General features: G+C 38.6%; 2 protein-coding genes across 4 annotated transcripts in view; one reads left to right on the forward strand and one right to left on the reverse strand.

Annotated features, from left to right (window-relative positions):
* The window catches only part of myo1ha (myosin IHa), a 13975-nt gene extending 8235 nt beyond the window's left edge, over positions 1-5740 (reverse strand). For 2 of the 3 annotated variants that reach the window (XM_008418720.2, XM_008418717.2), the window contains exons 1-4: positions 1180-1592; positions 971-1086; positions 231-429; positions 43-123 (exon numbers count right to left, since the gene is read on the reverse strand). In XM_008418720.2, the coding sequence (XP_008416942.1) occupies positions 43-123; positions 231-429; positions 971-1086; positions 1180-1329 (546 nt within the window). In that variant the 5' untranslated portion in view covers positions 1330-1592. Of the gene's footprint in view, positions 1-42; positions 124-230; positions 430-970; positions 1087-1179; positions 1593-5483 lie in introns of those variants that run through there. The other variant, XM_008418719.2, reaches the window with a different exon arrangement.
* Positions 5741-12895: 7155 nt separating this feature from the next.
* foxn4 (forkhead box N4) lies at positions 12896-22463 on the forward strand. Its single transcript, XM_008418722.2, has 10 exons — positions 12896-13717; positions 14280-14385; positions 16372-16538; positions 18440-18558; positions 18643-18753; positions 19907-20034; positions 20113-20209; positions 20302-20509; positions 20593-20979; positions 21784-22463. The coding sequence occupies exons 2-10, from the start codon at positions 14306-14308 to the stop codon at positions 22032-22034; spliced, it is 1548 nt and encodes a 515-aa protein (XP_008416944.1). The 5' UTR covers positions 12896-13717; positions 14280-14305; the 3' UTR covers positions 22035-22463.
* The last annotated feature ends 736 nt before the right edge of the window (positions 22464-23199 follow it).

Genomic DNA, 23199 nt, shown 5'->3' on the forward strand with positions numbered 1-23199 from the left:
TTTTTTTTTTTTTTCCACAGCAGCATTTGCTTGAGTCCTTACCTGACTGTCAAACTGAATATCCATGTATTTCCCAAACCGACTTGAGTTGTCATTTTTCAGAGTTTTTGCATTCCCAAAAGCCTTTAATAATAAAAAAGAAAGCTCTTTTATTCAGAATAATTCTCACAATCACCTCTTATTTAAACGCATAGCCGATGTTCTGATGAAATTAGAAGCAACCATTGAACCTCTAAGACAGGGTTGGACATGAGCATCTTGTCTCTGACAGTGTTCATTAAAGTGGTGCTCGGGCAGCTGACGGCATAATACTGCAGGATCTTCTTTGAGGCCTCAGTTTTTCCTGCTCCACTTTCACCGGAGATGAGGATGAAGTGATTGTTGAACTCTGTCAGCATGGTGTGGTAGGCATTATCAGCCAAGGCATAGCTGGATGGATAGAAAAGAACTGTTACACATCAAAGGTCTAGTTAGGAAAATACGCGCTAACAGGTTTAAAACAGCAAGATTTATGTGGATTGGTGATTATATACATTTATAGATTAATATAGCAAGATTTATAGCAAGATAGTAAGATTTATTTTCTTTACAATGCAGATTATGTTCAAATTGACCTAAAAGATAAGATCCAAAGAATTATTGTGGACATTTTTAATTGACTTTACCTTTCTTAAGTAAACTAAAACAAAATGGACACTCTTGATTTGGGCAAACCACCTTAAAAAAAATGACGTTGATTTTTTTTCCTGGTCAGCAAAATCCCAAATCTTTCAAGTCGTTTCTGAAAACAGAAGTTTGATAAAGGATATTGTTTTCTTTTTTTTTTATTTAATAATCCCATGAGTACATTTCCAGTTGAAATTTTTTAACCATTTTTTTCCTGTTTGCTGCAGGATAGAGTTAAAGATTTTATTGACTTTATTTACACTCTGAACAGTGTACACTGTTTGGATGCCCATCAAAAACTCACATATGTGGTGGAAGCTCAAAAAAGTTGACACCCATGTAGACATCCATCTGTTTCTTACTGTAGATGTCCAGGTCCTTGTACGGATTCACAGACACAATCAGTGTGCCAATGTAAGTCTAAGGACATGACAGAGTGAAAATAGTACTTATTTCATAATTCAAAACACATGATTTAATTTAGATGCTGATTTTCTTTTTTCTGGAACTCACATAGATTAGATCCTTGCTGAAACGTTTCTTCAGATTGCTGATAACAGCCACTTCTGTGGTTTCATCCAGAAGGACAAAGTCCTGGATTCCTACTCGGTCCCTGGCGGTCAGGGCACCCTCCATGTCCAGCCGACCCTGTGCAATAAGCATCAGTCATCCCGCAGCTCAATACTCTTATAAAAGCTCCTGAGATGGTAAATTGTTATCTACTGTTAACCCAATGTTGTGTGATCTATTTCGTAGTACATTTTTATTTTATACTAACCTGAATGGTGTTTGCTAATTGGTTTTATTCTACAAATAGGAGTAAATTGGGCATAATAAAAACAAATGCAACAGTTATAAACAACACCTGCGACAATTTTGAATGGATAAAAAGTTTCAAGAAATCTGTTTTGACGTCTCCATCTGGATGAACGCATGTTTCAGTAAACAACTCCAAGGGGGAGCAAAGACCAGAAAAGGCACATACAGCCTATTTTGTGGATCTATGGAAACTAAAAAGATTTTGAGCTCCTAAAAGTCTCTGTACCAAAGGCTTTGATTATTCATATGAACAAATAGAAGATAATTGCTACACCATTCACAGGGACCTTGGCTAGCAGCCGTTCATTCAATTGAGCTGATGCTCCAAGTAAACACTACACAGAGTGCAAAATGGACTGGCAGCCCCTGAAACAGCGGCGTGTTTTAGAAGTATAGTGGGAAAAAAATTCCACCAATCTGTTTAGCATTCACAGCAGCAACACTTTGACCAAAGGTTTTCACAGCTTTTGTTGGTTTTGTATTTTTTTTTTTTCACTCCCTCTTTGGAAGCAGAAATCCTTTGATTCCCAACTCTCTCTGTAAAAACATTTTAAAAAAGATAATCCATTGGATCTAATTGACACAAAGCCCTCCTTCCCCCCTCCCTCATCCCTCCGTCCTCCTCCTATGGCCCTCGTTTCTTCTGAGAACGGCCGAGGGGCTTTTTGTCCTGTAAATACCACGGAGGAGAGACAAAAAAGACGTCTTTAAAATGCAGTCTACAATCCATTACACATATTCTCCCTGCATATCCATTCAGTAATTATTCATTAGAAAACATTTAACGTCACAGTGAATTTCACACTAGGCAGTCGAAACACAATGGAGGAGATTTGGCCTATTTTGGGGGTGAGGAGTTGTGGGTGGGGTGGGGGGTGGCTGTACAGAGGAAGGGGTGAAGGCAGGAGAGGGCGGAGGGGAGCAGTATTTGTCTGATCTGAGAACCTCTGAAACGGGTCCGTCTTGAGACAACGAGACAGACTAAATAGCGCAGTAACGGTCCGTGCCCTGCTGCTTGCTGTGACACTCATTTAGGGTGCTCTAGTATGCCCCGAGGGCAAACAATAGAGCCTTGTTCTTGGCAATCTTGTGCTGTAATTTGGACTCCATTACTTTGCTCATATGGGGCCCCATGGACGGACAGAGGAGGCTAGTCAGATGAGTGTTTTTTTTCCCACCTGTCAGCACCGCACCCCCAGTCTTCTCAACCCTTACTTGAACAATACGCCTCACCCTGTGTTCCCCACCAATAACCCTCACACGACCCCCTTCCCACAGGACTCCCCTCCCACTCACCCACTTTAAGCCTATGAGACAGGTGAACAATATCATTGAAGGAACCCTTTTTTGGACGTCAGAATCAATCTGCTGATATGATGGTGGTGGCGCTGCTGCAGGGTATCTGTGACGCCCCCTTCTTTCATGGGAACAAACTTCTCTCTGGGCAGCAAAGGGGGACAATCTGCTGGGACAGCGTGACTTCGGGTTGCCATACAGTGTTACAAGCAATAACATGGGCAGATAAGCTGCTGTCAGGAGATGGGATTGATTAATTCAGAGGTGATGATAATGCCGATGTTTTCGGCCTTTCGGAGCAAATCTGAAGGTTTGCCGTTTTCATTCAGCTCATTCTTTTGCAGAAAGCAGAAGTATTTTTAATGACACTGGCCCTGAAAAGCTGAACACTAACTGGGCGTTCTCAGTGCAGGAGGACAATGGCGAATGAGGAACGATGAGGAACTTGGAGAGGTTCTCTTACATAGCCTTGTGTACACAGGTGCATCCCAATAGATTAGATAATCATTGAAAGTTTATTTCTTAAAAGTTTATTTCAGCAATTCCATTCACCAGATGAATCTCTAACTTGGATTAATTTATTTGATGCTGGTCATTGTGATGAATATGGCTTACAGCAAATGATAACCCTTAATTTAGTTTCTCACAAAGTTAAATTCTTGCAACAGAGCAAAAAATGACAAGGTTGAGGAATTATAGCAAAAAAATAAGAAACATTTAATTTAATCAGAAATGCCACAATGTACATCAAAGGGTTATTACTCCAGAGGTTCCTAAAGAAACTGGTTGTTGACAGAGTTTGATATTCAAGCATATCAATGGAAAATTAATAGAAAGGAAAAATGCGGTAGGGAAATGGCGACATACAATATGGACACTGCAGCTTCTTATGAATAAAATTCATGGCTCACAGGTCTCAAAACTTGACGTGCAAAAAGATAATTCGTCTATTTGTTTCTGCAGTATTGGGTCAGAGATGCATGGAGATTCACAAAGTGTGGACTGAGCTTACAGTGCTAAAACTGAGCACAGACATCCCATTCAGTATTGAATAGCAATGACTAGAAGCAATAGAAATCTTGTTCAGATGCAACTTATGTTTTTTTTTTTTTTCACACATCGATGCCCTGGGCAATGAGCCATATCACCAATATCAAAACACCACCACAGCATGATGTATTGAAGCGATGATTTATGTAAATGGACGCCCATCCAAGTACTGGTGCAGACAGTGCAGTACATGGATGCATCTTTACATAGACTGAGATTTCTGTATTTATTTAGTGCTTTTCCATCCATCCATCCATTTTCTTTACACCCTTGTCCCTTAGTGGGGTTGGGAGGTGCTGGTGCCCATCTCCAGCTAACGTTCCGGACGAGAGGCGGGGTCACCCTGGACAGGTCGCCAGTCTGTCGCAGGGCAACACAGAGACACACAAGACAAACAACCATACACACACACAYTCACAMCTAGKGACAATTTAGACAGACCAATTAACCTGACAGTCATGTTTTTGGACTGTGGGAGGAAACCGGAGTACCTGGAGAAAACCCACGCATGCACAGGGAGAAGACCGGGGCCGGGAATCGAACCCAGAACTTTCTTGCTGCAGGGCAACAGCTCTACCAACTGCCCCACTGTGCAGCCCTTATTTGTTTTTATTTAATGCAATTTTTAAAATTTCTGAGAAAATGAACGTTTTTGTAAGCTGTAAGCCGTAGTCATCAAAACCAACAGAAATAAACACTTGAGCTATGTCGCTCGCATCTGTTTAAAAATGTTCACTTTTTAATGAGATTCTGATTTATTGAAAAGCACCTAAAACGCATACTGGCCAGTTCAGTTACACAATAGACCATCCAATCTGACTCGGCGTGGAAAGTGAGATTGTGTAATGAATCCCGAAAGCCACTGTCATATCAGGTGAATCGCCTCAGAGAGTAAGCAAGTGTATTTTAATTAAGAGATGGTCCCTGAACTTGGTCTAGAGTGTCATTGTCGCCTGAGACGAAGTGACCTCATCGGTGTTGAGAAGTGGAGTTATCTTCTCATGAAAGAGGGGGAGGAGGAGCGGGGAGCAGTTGTTACCTGCTGATTCGCTTCATTAATTTACTCACAGACAAGAGAATTTATCCCCCTCTTACAATGGAAAAAATGTCAGCTGTTGACCTCAGCGTAAGCAGAGCGGCATCTTGCAAATGTATCTGCTACTTTGATATTAGAAACTACAAGTGAGCTGTTGCTGGCAGATTAGCATAATAAATAGCATATTACTCCAGTACTCTTTTTTACCTAAAAACAAGTTAGAAATGAAAGCACAGTGTGGAAATGTTCACAAATATTTTTACAAATTAAAAAAGAACATTTTAAAAAAGCATGTAAAAATAGCACACACCAAGCATAAGAACTTTACTATCAACATGAACATTTTACCCAAGAGTTGTAACAAATGTAGCTTTTAATTAGATTACTTTATAAATAACAAATGTATCTTTCTAATTATAAAACTGATCCACCTGCAGTTGCATTCGCTATTCTTTTAGTGTTTGAGAAGTTTGGATTTTCTTCTTATTTTTCAGTTTTAAATTTCTTATTTAATTTTACCAAAGAAAAAAAAATATTCCCAAGAATCCCCAAGGGGAGCTGAGTAAAATTTAGAGGTAACATGAACTTTTTTCAGTCACTTAAAACAAAATCAAACCTGCATTTCCAAAGCTTTGTTAGTCTCCTATATCCGGACGCTGAGTTTTAGCGCAGCTCCAAAGCTGAAGGCTTCCCTTCTTTCTGGAGAAGTTAGATGAAAATAGAGAGTCCTCCTGTGTCTGTTTGCATGGAGGCCATCAGTGAACCACTAGACTGTTTTCCACAGCAGCATGCTTACTGTCTTTTCGTCTCGTCCTTCTTCATGTTGTTTGTGGTGTCAGTATAATGTTGGTGAAGTTACATGGAATCCAGTGAACAAATGTACTGATGTCCTGAAGCTCAGAGTGCTGCTTAATGATTCATGTCTCAGAAGGTGGAGAGACGGAGAGATCTTATTCAGTGCTTACCTGGCTATCTTCAGAGTGTAACGTAACAAGACAGAAACAAGATCCAAAGCACACCAACTTATCACCCTTTACCTCTCTCGTTCTCTCTCCAATCTCCATTACATCACAACCACAACAAGAAGCTCCCAGTTACATTTTTTCTTCTGTGACATGTCAGGTCTGGTTTCTGATTTGTGAACCATTATGGATTCCAGTCATCATCAGGGGGCCTGTGGGTTTCATTCTTGTAGTCCTCTCAGCTCCCTCACTCAATTAATACTTTAAGAATCAATTTTTTTTCTGCAATTTCAGTTTTGAATCTTTTTGGGGGGTATGCCTCTTTCAGCATTGTACATTTAGAGACAGACTGGTTTTTTTTTTTACATATGGTTCTTTCCGAATTCAAACTTGGCAAGACTGATGTCTGTTAACATCAGTTTTTTTAGACTTGTCACAGATTCTCTGTCAGAAGTACTTACTTCTGACAGAGAAGTAAGTACTAGGATTTGACTGGAACATTTCAACACCTGCAACTATTTTGACACGGGGGAAAAAGTTCACCTTTGAGCAGGACATTAGCCTTAAACATAAAGTCAGAGTTACAACAGCGTTAAAATCAGATGTCTTGGTTAATGTTTTGCAGCAGGTCTTATTTGAGTATATTCCTCTGTTTATCTGAGTCTAATCAGATCAGCTTCACTGTCCCTGATGAAAAAAATATCTCACACCATAATGATGCCAACACCATGCATGTATATATTGTATATCAACCAAAAAAAAGAATTTTTTTATAATCTAACCAACTTCTTCATCAAGTTCATCGTATTTCATAGCAAAGATGTGGCAAAAAGCAACTTTAACATTTTGTAGCTTTCTAAAAACATTGATTTTCTTCTTGCTGCTCTTCCATAGAGGACAGAGTTTGTGACTAATATAGATTTTGTCGACAGAGTTGTGAGTTGCTGAAACTTCTCCAAAAACCTCTTCGCTGTTTATCTGATCAGTGCTGTCGTTGCTCAGTCTGTCAGTTTGGGGGTTTCATAACCTAACCCTGTTTTAAACTTCCCCATAACTTTACTCCTGACCTCTCTGGTTAGTTCCTTGGTCTTCTTGATACTATTTCTTCAGTAATAAAGACCTTCACAGAACAACTGGATTTATGTCAAATTGACTCATTAGGTCACATGTGAAGGTATTTAGGTAAAGTAGATTTATCAGGGCTAAAGAGGGTGGATTTTTATTTATAAAAGTTAGAAAAGGATGCATATTTTTTAATTCATGTTTGTCTGTAAATACAATTAAACATTAAAACCTATTGAATTTTTTTGTTAGTAAGATGCAAAACAACTCTGCTTGGAAAAACTCCAAGCAGAATAAAAACTTTTGCACCCTACAATGTGTAACTCGGTAACCGTCTGGAAACCTTCTCCAGCCATCTTTGTTTCTTTGGTGACTTCTAGGAGAAAAAAGAAACTAAAGCTCCAGTCACTTAATGACCTAATTGGTGTCTGGGAAGCTTTGAGTCAATTGACTGTAATGGATGAGCAGTTGAGTGTTCAGCACAATAAATAATTCAGTCTCCACTCGAGAAAAGTTGTCAAGGTTACTTCTGCCGTTGCCCCACCTCTCCTCCGCCCCGTCAATGCTTGTCCAATCTTAACAAGCTTTGTGCTACCCACTGGGCTCTGATTCAGCACGAGACCCAGCAAATCCAATTACACAGGAGTCAGAGAGGTTGATTTTCCCATTATAGATTCCATGCTGAGAATGAGAGCTGATGATAACACTCAAATCACTCCACCACTGCTCCCTTATGCTTTCCTCCTTTGCATTTTGTGTCTGTTTTATTGTTTTCCTCTTTTTATTTCTCCATATCTTCCTATCTAACACATTTTTTCTTAAAACTATTTTCTCTTCCCTTTTCTTTGGATGCATTGTCTTTTTATAGTGCAACAATTTAATATTTCAAGGTGTAACAACAGTTGGGGACCATCATCACTTTGATTCCAAAGTGATGGGTCAGTCAGATTACTTCATAACTCACCTAACAAAAGTTTCGTCTTACTAAAAAAAAATAAATAAATAAATAAAAAACTGAAAAATAATTGGATTGTTTCTTAAAAAACATAATTAAGTTTGAGTTTTCATGCCATGCCTAGACAAGAAATCTATGCATGGTGACTACAACAATTAAGTTTGAAGTTGTAATGCCACATGTAAACTAACAAAAACCTCTTTACGCAACTGCATTATCTGTGAAAAATAGGAGTTTCGCACCACCTTCACCCTTCAAGGCACTGGAGCTCCCTCAAAGCGGAGCCTTTGGAGTTGACACAAGCTCCCGAAGGTCAATTCTGCTGACCTTCCTAAAGATCCAAGAAAGGGATTCTGGACAGCGGGATTGAAAAGTGCAGCTTTCTATTAAGCAAAGTCATCTGTTGTGTGGGAGAGACAAAGAAGGAGATGAGACATGCAGAGGCATTTTTCATAAAGCAAATACTTTGATAGTATATTTTAAAAAATCATGTGGCTAAGTTTCTTTTTAGCTCAGACACAAAAGAATTCCAGTTGTAACATGGTGGTGGCAGCATCATGCTTTGGGAGTGTTTTTTTTTTCAGAAACAGGTTAGTCAGAGGTGATGGAAAGATAAATGGAGCAAACAAACAGACAAGCTGTTAGATACAGAAAAGTGCTTGACACTGAGCTGGAGGTTTACCTTCTAACATGCATACAACCAAACAAGAAATAAATGAATGAAAATACTGGGAACCATTGTCAAAATTTGAAAGTTTATGTTTATAGTCAGTCCAGGTTCACCAAGCATTAGCCGTTTTGTGAACAGGAATGAGCAAAAACATCTGTTTGCATTAATAAAGTAATTCTACAAAGTTTTGATTTAGGAAGGCTGAATACAAGCACATGTTGCACTATCCATATTTAAACAATGCTTGAATTATGCGTGACTTTGTCTAATCTGGACTACCTCATAAAATCCTAATAAAAGCCATTAAAGTTTGTTGTAATGTGACAAAATGGGAAAAAGAACAGCATACAGTGAGAATGTTTAATTAGCACCACAGAATCTGTTACTTTGGTGACAAGTAACAACATTGATAATAATGGCACAGCTTCCAGCAATCACTCTCCTCAATACTTAAGTCTCTCTGTTTCTGTCATTCCCTGCTGGATTCATCCATTCCATGGTCTGTTACTTTGGTCATGTCATCGACTGTTTCTCTGCCTGTAGTTCATACCCTGATCTTTGTAGGTTTCTATTTCTTCCATGGCAAACTGAAAACAAGGAACATTTCAGATTAAGAATGATTCCAAGCCTTTGCTCTTGGTGTTTAACCGTGCTTGTCTGAAGAACTGCAGGAAGTTAAAGAGATGGATCTGCATGGAGTAATAAAAAACAGAAGTCACCCAATGAGTCCCTGTGCGTTACAGCAGCTCTCAACGACTGACGTTACAGAACCCTGATTTAGGCAGTGACACTGAATGAATACAAAAGGAAATGGAGAAATGAGTTAAATAGTCATGAGCTGAACACTACTGAAAAAAATTCCAAAACATATGAATTCACTGAAATACAAAATAAGATAAGTGAAAACTTACAACTACTTACTTACAACTGAACTCAAAACCCTTAAATGATTACAAGTAGAGCCTGTGTGAGAGTTTGCATTATAATCTAAAAGAAAATAGATGGTTTATATGAAGTCAACAGACAGTGTGCTTACTTTTAATGTAGCTGAAATGAAGAGTATTTGAGGTTAAACTTGACAGGAAGTTAGGTGTTCTTATTATAAGTTATATTGCTTATTTCCTCTCTGACGGTCTATAAACTTCAAACTGTACCTAAAGATATCAGATTTCCTGATCTTTAAAGAGTGGTTAGCAGTCTGGGTGCATATGTTTCTCTTTGGCTAAATATGGCTGACAGCCTCCTCCTCGGTGTGGCCATTGGGTCACTCTAGGTGACGGGCTCTACTGGGGGACACTGTGTCTTTGCCCTGGGGCGATTAGAGGGCTGACTGACCTCATTCTCAGAGAAGCTGGTGTGTTTTGAGTAAACATTTGGTGCGAGATGAAAACACTGGCTGCAAACACGGGCCAACCCTCAGCCGGTGATCCCATTGTTTCCCCATTACCCCAAAAGAGGCAAAAGAGATGAAAGCCACCACCCTGTTTATTCAGAGCTGCGGGGACTCCTCCTGCTCTATAGAGGCTGCATTTATCACAGAGCCAGGTCACTCTTTCAGATGTTTCCCCAGGTCATCACCAGGACTTTCATAATATTAAAGATGTCATTAAGTTAACAACTGATCTATTTTTACCAACATCACATTGACAACACATGGAGTAGGAGGATATGGAGAGTCATTTCATCCAAAATTAAATAAATAAATAGGGAAAATAAATAAATGAGTAAAATAAATAAATAAATGAGTAATTGGCATCTTTTTGCTCATGTCTGAAGAACTTTATATTTATATCTATTCATTTGTACATTTATTTATTCCCTGATTCATTTCTTCCTGGCCGTTTTTTCATTTCTATATTTTCCATTTATCCGGAACATTTATCCTTTTTAAATGTTCCTTTTTCATTTATCCTTTTCCATTTCTCATTTTCATTTATCCTTTTCCAATTTTTATTTTCATTTATCTGTTTTTCATTTATCCATGTTCATTTATCCCTTTTTCATTTATCTACTTTTCATTGATTTCTTTTTATTTACCCATTTTTTCATTTATCTATTTTAATTTATTTTTCCTTTATCCATTTTTCACTTATCCCTTTTTCATTTATCAATTTTTCATTTATCCTTTTCCAGTTTTCCAGAATTAATGAAAATTTTCCATTTTCATTCATTCTTTTTTTATTTATTATTTTTAAATTTTCCTTTTTTGATTTATCCATTTTTCCCCAAATTTTATGGAGAGCCATTTCAGTCAAAATTAAATGGCTCTCCAGTATGTTATGCTGTCACAGGGAGAAAACTTAGAAAAAATGCCTTCCTTATGGAGCTTTTGACTTCAGCATGTAGGGAAGGGACACATTACTGAAGATTTAAAAGCTTAAAATAAAATGTTTCTTGCATTCAATTAATTTGATTCATCAAAGCTTACCTGATGAAATAAAGTAATAAAAAAAAGTCAGGATGTACAAATGTACATGCATGTGTCCATTCTTTTTCACTGGCTCTCAAATGGCAGGTACTTTTGATGGGAAATATTTAACTGTGATAAAATCCAATTTTCCACCTTCAATGTGACATGTTTGCTGCACAAACCAGATGAAAAATTAACAAAACTGTTGGAGGGAAAATGTAAAACTAAAATAGCAACAACAATTGATTGCATATTAATTTTCACATTTTGCCACATGACCAAAAATGTTTCAATTAGGTTTAATGTAAAACATCAGCAAAAAGATGTATTTATTTGGAGTTTAACGTTGCACTTTGCAACTTTGTCACTAGAGGCCACTAAATGCTAAATAGAGACCACTAAATGCTAAATACTGCTCCCATAAGTTCAAAATAATAGTTAAAACACCCATTAATATTTTTGCTCAAGATCTGTAAGTCATCCAGAACAAATACAAAGAGGAGTATTCAGAATGTTCAGCTCCACCTGGTTTGATTAACTCACCTTTACAGATTCTGATCTGAATGAAAGGGTCAGCCAGACATCTGGAGATATCTAAAAAAACATCACACTGCTTGCCTTACAATAAATCTACAAAGCAAAAGGAGTAAATTCACACTTAGGTAGAAATGTCATGTCTCTATCTTTAAATAAACATTAAAATAAAGATATATATATATATATAAAAAAAACTAGTTTCCACAGTCATTGTCTTTCAGTGTAGTGATATGCCCTTCATTATCAATCAACAAACCACTGTGGATGAGTTGAATGCGCTCTGTTATTATGACCACCAGCTGCTCCTTGCTCCTCATTCAAGGGTCACACTGTCAACTACAATTACACCACTATCATCATCATCATCATCATCATCATCATCATCATCATCATCATCATCATCATCATCATCATCATCATCATCATCATCCGGCGAATCAGTTTTATTTTTCTCCACTAAGTTGAGGAAGCAGCCTGTTCCAACGTCACAACCCCGCGGGCTTTAGGACCTACTGGATCCCCTCTCTGAGGAGGGGTAACGTTTTTGTCCGTTACCTTCATGCATGTAATCATTGATTGTGCCTATTGTGACAGGCCATCTGTAGGGTCCCATGGGACTGATACTGCCGATAGTGCGGTCTATCCTTTATTTCCAGTCACAGTTTAACCTCCAACTGGTTTCATATTTTCACCTGCATTAAAAGTCCAAACCAGCTGCACCCGACGGCTGTTTTATAGGATTTCATAGATTTATTTATTTGTTCGCTATTTATTCTGATTTACTCTAAAGCAGAACAAGTTCTAAAAATGCTGGAGCAAGATTTCATGCTTGATGTTGAACTGTATATCACAATAATTTAAAGAGAAAATAAATAAATAAATAAATAATTAATTAATTAATTAATAATAATAATAATAATTACTCTAAAGCAGAACAAGTTCTAAAAATGCTGGAGCAAGATTTCATGCTTGATGTTGAACTGTATATCACAATAATTTAAAGAGAAAATAAATAAATAAATAAATAATTAATTAATTAATTAATAATAATAATAATAATAATAATAATAATAATAATAATAATAATAATAATAATAATAATGAAACCTATCAAAACACTGTCAGATTAACTTAGAAGTCCTAACGGCTTGTTTTGTTTGTTTGTTTGTTTGTTTGTTGTATAATTATTACAATCACCATAATAATGCAGAAAAAAATGCAAATAAATAAATATACTTTAATTTTGTAACTGTTACAAACTTTTTCAAAACATGAGAAAATCCATTACATTCTTTAAACACCCTGTTTTGTATTGCAGACCGGTCTGAGGTTTTTGCCGCCTCCCGCAGCAGCAGCCCACCCTGCCCCCTGCCCTCCCTCTACCCGCCTCCCGGGCTCCTTTTTCCCACTGCTGAGAGGAGCAGGACGCGGCCTCTGCGGCGGGAAGCAAATAAGCTACAAGCACTTCCTCAAAGGAAGAAGAAGAAGAAGAAAGAAAAAAAAAGTTCACACTCATATACACAGATGCCACCACAAGTTGCAGCATTTCCGAGCCGAGCGAAGTAACTCCAGGGGAATAAACAGGAGAGGAGGAGCACCACGTATACTTAATGATTAGCCCTTTTTATTTTTTTATTTTTATGAGGATCGTCTGAGTCAACTATTTCAAAATAAAATCCAACTTACCTACAAAAACTCAGTAGGTTAAAGGACTACAGTTATGCTTTTTTTTTCTTTTTCTTTTTTCCTATAGTGAGACGCACCTGTGCGCCACTGATGAGGCAAGCGTATAGGTGATGAGAAAAACGGGGAAACCTGTAGGAAGATGCACGAACTCCTCCAGTTAGTCTTTCATCTTAAAGGACCGAGCCTTCATTATGGATTGCTGTCTGAAAACTAATGCAGAAAACGTGATTTTGACTGTTTGCAGCTTTATGTTCAGTCGGAAGCGCGCACCAGTTGCCCGTAGGATATATATAAAAAAGTCAACATCAGACCTGATTTTCTAAATCTGCAGGTACATTTCTGGATGCGGACAAACTGTGCAGTAACAGCTGTGAAACTCTCGGGGATCCTCCTGCCTCCGGGCAACGAGAGCGCTCTGCTCAGGTCTCTACTGCGCATGTCAGAGTGCTGGACAGCTCCAGAGAGGGAAATTTAAAAACGGCTTTAGGAGGAATCACGTCCAACACAGTGGGATACAGTAGAGGGGCTCAGGACCAGCTCACACAACCTTCAATACCAACCAAAACAGGTAAGATTATTCAAGCGATGTTTCTACGTTTCTAAGACTAGTGAAATATTTAGATGAGGTTATTTTATTAACTTCAAATACTTTTAGAGTTAAACTGCATCTCCTTATTGCAAGAAAAATGTCATGCAATGAAGAACAAAAAAAAAAAACAACAAATTTTTATAGCATGTTTAGAGAATGGCAGCTATAAAGTCATATGTAAGTATACGCAGTCTGTGTTTTGTGTGGAAATAAAGGAGGAATTAGAAAGCAGTTGAGATTTAACTGCAAAAGCAAGAAAAACATTTATGCAAACAGAAATGTTGTGCAATTGAGCACTAAAAAGATTGCAAGTTTTATATTTTTTCATTGTAACTTTTTTTTTCATTCCGATTTTGATATTTTATTTTCTGTTGCCTTTTGGGGATTTTTATATATTGTGTGAAACATTTTTAATGTTCATGCACAGATCACTGATCATCATTGCATTTGACAGTGCAATGATGAGTACATCTACATAGCTAGTTATTTTTTTTACACAAACTGTGAGTGTAAATAATTGTTTAAATGTCATGTGCTGCAGCAAAAGGCTACAACACATCCCAGGAAATGATAGAAGGTGGAATAACTTCCAGGATGTCAGGAATAATTGACAATGCTGGGCATCATCCGTCACCACAGGACTACAGGTATTATTATTATTTATTTATTTTTTACATAGTAAAGCATATTTCAGTATGAAAATATGTAAGGAGATTTTATGAAACCAGCTCTTTCGTGGTAGAAATTATTACAGTCCACAATGTTAAAACAAGTGTTGGATGGACAGCTCTTTTTGTGTTTGGAGGGGTTCCGTGAAAAGAAGAGAAGCAAGAAAAAAAAAAATCCAGAAGAATAAATGATTTTCACTCTGAATAGATCTGTCAGAAACCATCAGCTCTGTTTACACTCCTGCTGTCTGCGCACGGAGAGCCCGAGCCTCTGGGCTGCCCGGCTCAGGGGGAGATGGGGCGCTCTGGGTCACCAGTGTGCACAAGAGGTTCCCAATTAGAAAAGAAGGAGCAGGGGTGGGGGTGTGCTGTTGCGGTGAAGGAGGAGGAGGGCCAATATTTAGAGTTGTTGAGCTCAGGGGTAAGGTTAGGACGAGACATGGAAACACCAGCTACATTTTTTGCATCAGCGAGCAATTTCCATGCTCTGCGAGGGACAGAGGGTGTGAGAACATCCCTAATTTGTCAACTGTTGAATGGTTTCTATTATTACAAATTCATCTGTTGTAGCAAAGGATATTTTTGAATGCAAAGAATGGAAGATTGACTTGTAAATGTACAATTAAGACCTTGCATTCATCAATTTTGTCACCTTTTTTTAATTAAAAGTAATAATAAATCACATGTGAGAAAAAAAAGTGACATTTGTTTTTTCTGAGAACAAAAAAGTGATCTGGGATGTCTTGGATGTCTGGTGGTGATTCCTGGCATCAGTGATGTCACCTAAGACAGTCAACACATTAGACCTGACCTCAAACTACATTCACGCCCCCCGTCTCCCCTCCTGAAGCCCGTTGAGCTTGCCGTTAGTGTAGGGTGATGGTGGGTGGGTAGGGAAACAGGGGTGGGGGGGGGGTCCTGTGCGGATAGGGGCTGGAAAGGGACAGGAAAGCAGATGGCATCCTATTTGTCCCTCTTATGTGAGGGCTGTCATTCCAGCAGATTAATGCAAGGGGCCAGGCAAAGAAAAGAAATGACAGAGACAATCAAGGAAGGCTCCAGGGAAGACAATAGAGACACGTGCCACTGGGCAGATTTGTCGTTTGGGACACAATAGGTGATCATTTTTCAATAGATGGGGCCAACTGTTTCAGGCAACATGTGCCGCCGTCCCATGTTTCAAATGATCTCATGTGTTGTTTACTTATGATTCAACCAATGGGTGAGGCGGGACCGTGGTCACCTGACACAGGACTGGGTTTTTTTTCTTATTTGAAGATATGCTGGGTGTCTAGATGTAGAGGGGGTGGTGTACTGCTACACTGTCCACAGACCCACGAGGTAACCGAATTGTCTGTGTTGTCATAGAGACTCAAACTGCAGAACATTGTGTGTTTGCTGCGAAGGCTGAAGAGGACTCAAGAGGATTCCTCTCCTTTCATTTCTTCTCTTCAGGCCTTTCCATTTAAAAAGACGTAACTGTAGGCCAACTGGTTAAGCAAAGAATAAAAATCAATTTAGATTATAATTTATCCAAGAATTTGTAAAAAAAAAATCATTCCTTTAAAAATATTAAAAGTAGAAGCAAACAAAAACAAATAAACAGATTGAAGGTGCAGGTCAAAACAAATAAACAAGTCCACATGGTTAATAAAGTCACAGAACTTTATTCACTGAATAAAAAAATGGTGATTTAACTCCCTTATTGTTGATTAAGACTGTCACTTCTAAATAACCCTTGTGTTTAATCTTCTTATGCTTAATCCTGAATTGCTAAAACAGAGCTCTGCTCAGCAGCTTTCATCTCCTTGTTAAGACCCTTCAGATGGTTTTGTCTGTCAGGGATGAAAATACTCCATCCGAGTGTTTAGATTTAAACTCCCCTTCTGATCTAAGTGTGCCTGAGCTGACAGCCATGTTAACCCCACAAAGCTCATTCCCATCCCCCTCTCTCCTCACTTGAAGGCTTCTGACCACGGACCCCTCCCAGCTGAGGGTGGAGGACCTCCCTGGGGACCTGCAGTCCCTGTCGTGGCTCACCTCGGTGGACATGCCCCGGCTACAGCAGATGGCTGATAGCAGAGGCCACAGCAATGGACCCTCCCAGGGCAGTCTGCTGGAGCAACAGACAGGTGAGGGGACAACATTTCAAAACTGCACAAGCTCTCTGATTGGATGAATCAGCACAGATTTATTCTCATGGATTAGTATTATGTTATTGGCTCCCAAACACATAAAAACTTTACACCTTGACCTTTTAATCTTCATCACATGAAGAGTAAAAACTAGTGTTTAGTTCTGTGTTCAAGTAAGAAATTATTTTGCCATAAAAATACCAGATTGGTATTCGGCCTTCTTCAATTTGTCACCTCCAAATAAAATCTAGTGTAGTTGCCCTAGTAGATAAAGTGCATCTATGTAAATTTTTATCTCAATTCAAATCCAACTGTCTCTGAAGTTCGTTAGAGAACAGTGAATAAATATCACACTGAAGACCAAGGAACACAGCAGACAGGCCAGGGAGAAAGTTGTAGAGAAGTTAAAAGCACAGGAGGAGGGGAAACATTATGCCGTCTTTCAATATCTCGTAAAGCATTTTTCACAGTTGGTCACTCAAATGACCGTGGCACAACTGTGAACCAATCAAGACACGGACATTTACCTAAATACAGAGGCAGGATAAGGAGAGCAGGAATCACAGAAGCAGCAAAGTCTGGAGGATCTGCAGATATACACAGCTTAGGTGGGAGAAAGTATCGGCTGCACTAGTATTGGTGATCTACTCCATAAATCACATGCAAAAGAGGAGTGTGTGGAAGAAAACTAAGCCTGCACATCACTGAATAGACACTGCACCAGCAGGAAAAGTTGTGGTAACAGTGTCATGCTGTGGGAGGGACAAGATGGAGTTGATGAAAAGAACGACGAAGGTCAACACAGGTCAGGCCTGGAGGAAAAGCAGTTTGTGACGGCAAAAGGCCTAAGGCTGCAGCAGACATTCACCTACCAACAGAACAAAAAGACAAAAATATACAATCACCGCTACAGTAGAATAGCTGAGTTAAAACTTTTCTCATGTGTTAGGTTGCAATTAAAGCCCAGACATAAATCTACTTGAGAAACTGTGGCAAGACTTCAAAATACATGTTCAGAGTTGCTCTCCACCCAGTACGAATGAAGTTGAGCTATTAACAAAAGAGTCCATTGTACTGATTGACATGTACAAGTTGCTTTCAAGAAATAGCTCATATCCGGCAAGTAAATCAGGTTTTTACACTAAACTAAATACAAATACATCTAAAAAATTTTTTTTGAATATTGTGGCCAGTATTTATTTCTTGCCAGTCATCTCATAAAGTAAGACTCATAAATTACATAGAATCTTTACTTACAATGTTACAATTTTATGCGATATCATAATTTTGTTAGATTTACTACTAATAAAAAGAATCATTTCTCTGAAAATGGTGAATATAAAATGGTAAAAGTGAAAAAGAAAACAATGTCCAAAGATAAACTTTGAAGTATTCAAAGAGAAAGGATCAAGAGTGCTTTTAAGATTTTTATCTGTTTAAACAAAAGTTACTTTTTAACCTCTTGCTATTTTGTACTTATTGGTTCCATGGACAAGTCCGAACTTGATGTTCTTTCAAGCCCGATTAAGTGTGTAAAATAGATTTGATGAGATACAAAAACCCAACAATAAAGCAGCAACATTGAATTTTAAGGTCAGAGTTTTGCGTTTCACAGGACCTTTTTTCTGTTCATTTTTGTTTATTTATTCTGTCTATTATTATGTTTTAATAATAGAAAACTCAAAATCGACAGAGCCAAATTTCTCTTAAACCATATTTTTTAAAATGTCTATAAGCGTGTTGGTTCTTGGAAGACTTTGTTTTAGCTGCGCGGCCGTTTCGGAAGTTTGAGAACAGCCGTACTGCAGCGTATAACTACAAAGAGAACAAGCAGCTGGATGCACAGACACACTTTTTGGAGACAGTTTTGTGAATGTTTGTGTTCTGGTTCTGTGCAGCTCAGCTGAACAGTATGACGATACCAGTGAGTCAGAGCTCCATGCTGCACCTTCAGAGTACCATGCAGCACAGCCCCCTGGGAATAAGTATCATCAACACCCACAGTGGAAGTGGAAGTGTGAGTAATGACAGCCTGATGAGATATGTATTGTTAATTATTTTGCATAGTTGGATTAAAAATGTGCCTGCATTTGATTCACAGATGTCTCCTTTCTCCATGGATGGACTGCCTTCCCCAGGATATCAGTGTCCTACCTCAGTGTACCAGCCTGCATCCCAACAGGTGTACTCTCTAACCCAAACCGGCCAACAGGTGACACTTTATGCACACGCAATTTTAACGACGTATAATAATGTTAGCAAAATAAGCATCACACACTTCAGTGTTTGTAAATGTACTGAGTAATGAGGCCCATTGAAATTTTATGGATGCTCATAACCAAAGCAATCATCAAATACAAATAATAAGATGAAATCTACAAATGAGGCTATGTTTAATAAGTGAAGTGACACATAAAAGCAAAGTATTGGAGAGTATCCAATACTCCATCCAACGTGTGATAAGAAATTGTCACGCATTATCACACCTTCTCCACATCTTCTGTATGTAAAAGCTGGTCATGTTAAGTGCTTGGGTGTGATTTTCTACTCATCCTGTCACACTAATTTTAAATGTCATGGGTTTTTCTTCTATGCACTGCAGTCTTTAGATTGTTTATTGTATGTTTAATTTAATTCAATCTCTCTGACCTGACTATATTGTCCACGTATTTCATAATTTTTTTCCATATGTTTAGCCACAATCTTCAAACATAACTTTTTCTTCAGCCGTGGAGTCTTGTGTAGTGAACAAGAGTTGAAGCCATTGTGATTGAGTGCATTACTCATTATAACCCCCCCAAACCCCCAAACAAAAATAACGCCAAGTCAAAAATATAAACTCTTGACACTTACGTTTTGGAGTCTGTCAGAAATCTTACAAGAAGCTCTTGGTTGAACTTCGATAATTTTCCTGCAGCTTCAGGGTTATGGTACCAATACACTGTAGTATTCAGACATTATTAATATGCCAGTAACGATTGCAATCAGTGTTTAACAACAACGATGCCTTTTTAGAGGCTATCAGTTCAGACTAAACCAGCTGATACCAATGGGCATTGATAAGAAGCAAGACTGCTTTCTGAATACCAGACGACTTCAGCTGGTTCTTGACTTTTTATGCTTTTTTGCATAAAAAAGTGTTCTGTGCTTCTTTATGTGTAAAATGACATCTATTCTGTCCCTCTGTTTCACATGCTTTTAGGAACTAAATTGTTTTGATTTTGAAATGTATGAAATACTGGGGTTGCTACCAAAATCCAGTCCAATTAGAACAATATCTACAGAGACAAATATTAATGTTTTCAAAAACTATTTCCTCATCACTTGACAAAATGACAGCTTCTCAATACTTTCCTCTGTTTTAGTGCTCAGCTGGTGGACTTTATAGCAATGTTTCTTTCAACAACCAAAGTCTGTTCACCCAACCTCGTCTGGCCCCACAAGAACAGGAGCTTCAGCCCAAGTCTTTCCCCAAGCCAATTTACTCCTACAGGTGGACACACTCAAAAATAGCCTTTTCATTCGTCTGATCTGCTTTGAACAAAATTTGACTTGTGTTATTTTCTTCCAGCTGTCTGATCGCCATGGCTTTAAAGAACAGTAAAACCGGGAGCCTTCCAGTCAGTGAGATCTACAGCTTTATGAAGGAACACTTTCCGTATTTCAAGGTTTGATTTTCAGATAAACAGAGTGAAAATAAGGAACTGTGATGCTCAGGTGATGAGTGTGGCTGATTGTACGATGTGTTGGCTCTTAACAGACTGCACCTGACGGATGGAAGAATTCAGTCCGACACAACCTGTCCTTAAATAAATGCTTTGAGAAGGTGGAGAACAAAACGAGCAGCTCTTCCCGCAAGGGCTGCCTGTGGGCACTGAACCCTGCCAAAATTGACAAGATGGAGGAAGAGATGCAGAAGTGGAAACGTAAGGATCTCCCAGCTATTCGCCGCAGCATGGCTAACCCAGGTCAGAAAAGTATTTGGGGAAATTTTGAAGTTCAAACAAGATGCTTTTGACTTAGTCTGACAGTCGACTCTGCTTTCCTACAGACGAACTGGACAAGCTGATCACCGACCGGCCAGAAAACTGCAGACGGAAGCCTCAAGAGCCCGGAATGACCCGGCTGGCTGGCTGTACGACCGGTCTCCCGTTGCCGGCCCAGATGCAGCCTCAGCCCATAGTCACCCTGTCTCTGCCGTGTTTGCCCATGCACCAGCACCACCAGCTTCAAGCTCAGCTCCATGCTCAGGCTCGCCTGGGCCCCATGTCCCCGGCCCCGGCCCAAACGCCCCCCCTGCACACGGTCCCTGACCTCTCCCACAGTCCGCTCACCCAGCAGCCCAGCAAGCCTCCTGATGATTTTTACAGCGTGCAGAGCGACGCAAACACAGAGGTGGACGCACTGGACCCGAGCATCATGGACTTTGCTTTTCAAGGTAAACAGACCTGGTGCAGGGAAATGTGGCACCGTTTCCCAACAAAAAACACTGCTGGCTTAATATCGTAACACAGATCATCACATTAAAGTATCATTAAGTTGATTTATTTCTGATTATTTAATCAGAACTGGAAATACAATAAATATTATTTTGAGATTTAAAGTAATTGAAAACATGATTTTAAAAATATGAAAGAAATGATTGAAATTTGTATTTGCTGCATGTAAAATGAATATGTGATTTTCAGAATACTGTATTGCATTAACATACAGTTATTAAATGAATCCTTCCTTAAAATATTTAAAGCAAACATTAAAATAATCATAGGTACAATGTCAGGCAATACATTCAATGTTATTTATTACAATCATACAATTATTAGAAATTTATTTAAGAGATTATTTGTGGAGATAGTGGCACTTTTGGCCTTTGACAGTTTAAAAACTGTTTTGTTTTACACATTTATGTATTCACACAAGTGCTGCCTGGTTAAAATATTGACACATCTCAAATGAAATTCCTTTTAAAATTGAGATTGTTTATATTCCCAAAATCAAGACATCCTTACAAAGGATGTTCACTTATCATGGACTAAACAGAGACTATGTCAGTTTAACATTTATTTCTTCTTAATCATTTAAAAAAAATATAATTTTCAGACTTCTTTAAATTTAACATTGTAGTAATTTGTCTACCTTCGCCAAACATTGTGTTCCAGTCATCTACCAATAAAGTTTGTTTTAATTCATCAGTAAACTAATAAGTGTTGTTTAACTCCACTGACACGTCCCTGTTTTTTAGGTAACCTGTGGGAAGAAATGAAAGACGACAGCTTTAACCTGGACGCCTTGGGCACCTTCAGTAACTCCCCTCTGCGACTATCAGACTGTGACTTGGGCTCGGTGAGCCTCCCTCCGGCCTCCAGAGGAGGCAGCGTGCCGCTGTCAGACGTGCAAGTAACGGGGCTGTACGCCTCCTGCACCTCACAGGATCCCCTGACATCCCAGTACATGGCCAGCCAACCCGCCAGCAAACCCATCGCCCTGCTTTAAAGAAGCCAAACTAATTCCTAAAAGATTTAAAATGATTTCCTCTGATTTGTTTTTTTTTTTGTTTTGTTTTGTTTTTCCCCGCCTTCTTTTGGACGCCAACTGAAGAAGTTTGATTTCTTTTGAAGAAGTGAACGTTCTGGGAACCTGGAGAGAAACATTTTATCCAACAAGAGAACAGCTTTTAAGGAACTTAAACCATATAAACGGTGACCTGAAGATGAAATGTGTCAGACCTAAAATCTTTAGTTTTGCCAAGCAAATACTGAACAAAGACTGAGTGGAGAGCCGCAAGTAAATGAGCTTTGACCTGTCCCTCTGTCGTTCTCCTGTCTGTGATGTAGATCAAAAACGCCTGTCTGTTGTATTGTGCTAGACTTTATTGCTGTGATGTTTTATTTATATTTATAAAGGACAGCTGGAGAAGGTGAAGCCTATCAGTCTTTTGCTGTACATATTTAATTGTTTGAACTTGGTGTTAGCCACGTCATTCTGAAACACCCAGTAAGCCAGCTTTTAGTCACCGCTCCTCCACACGTCACCATTAACAAGGCTGGAGGAAAGATGTCTGCTTTGCTGTTTGACTTGATCACAATAAAAAAAATGGACAAAAATAAGCAAATTTGTACTTAAACACATTCATGATATTGGACTAAAAAACATCCCCAGGTAAAATGCAAGAAGCAGGAAGAGCTCAAAAACATCAAAACGTAATGTGAGGGCTTATTTTTGATTAAAGTAACAGCAAGTCAAGCTTATGCAGATGAGGATTTAATGTTTACTGCTGACAAAACCTGATCAATAGAGATACCACACCAAAAACAAAATAAACGTCCAGGAGCATCCCGAATGTCACACTTTTGACATGTAATGGCGCATCTTAATAAATTATTATTGAAATGTTTTTTATTTCCATTATTCAGTTTAAACAAATAAACAATTTTTTTTAACATACAGTGGCATATTTTAGATGTTTACTTCTGTTCATTTTGATTATGGGAATTACAATTAAAAGTTCAGTTTCTCAGGAAATTATATTATTAAATAAGTCCTACACAACAATTTAAATCAGAAATGTCTGTTGAAATCTATGTCCCTCTACTTTACAGTATGTGTACTCCATACTTGGTTCTGGCTCCTTTTGAATGAATTACTGCAAAGTCAGCAC

Source organism: Poecilia reticulata, linkage group LG9 (genome assembly GCF_000633615.1).
Source record: "Poecilia reticulata strain Guanapo linkage group LG9, Guppy_female_1.0+MT, whole genome shotgun sequence".
In the NCBI taxonomy this organism is placed as follows: Eukaryota; Metazoa; Chordata; class Actinopteri; order Cyprinodontiformes; family Poeciliidae; genus Poecilia; species Poecilia reticulata.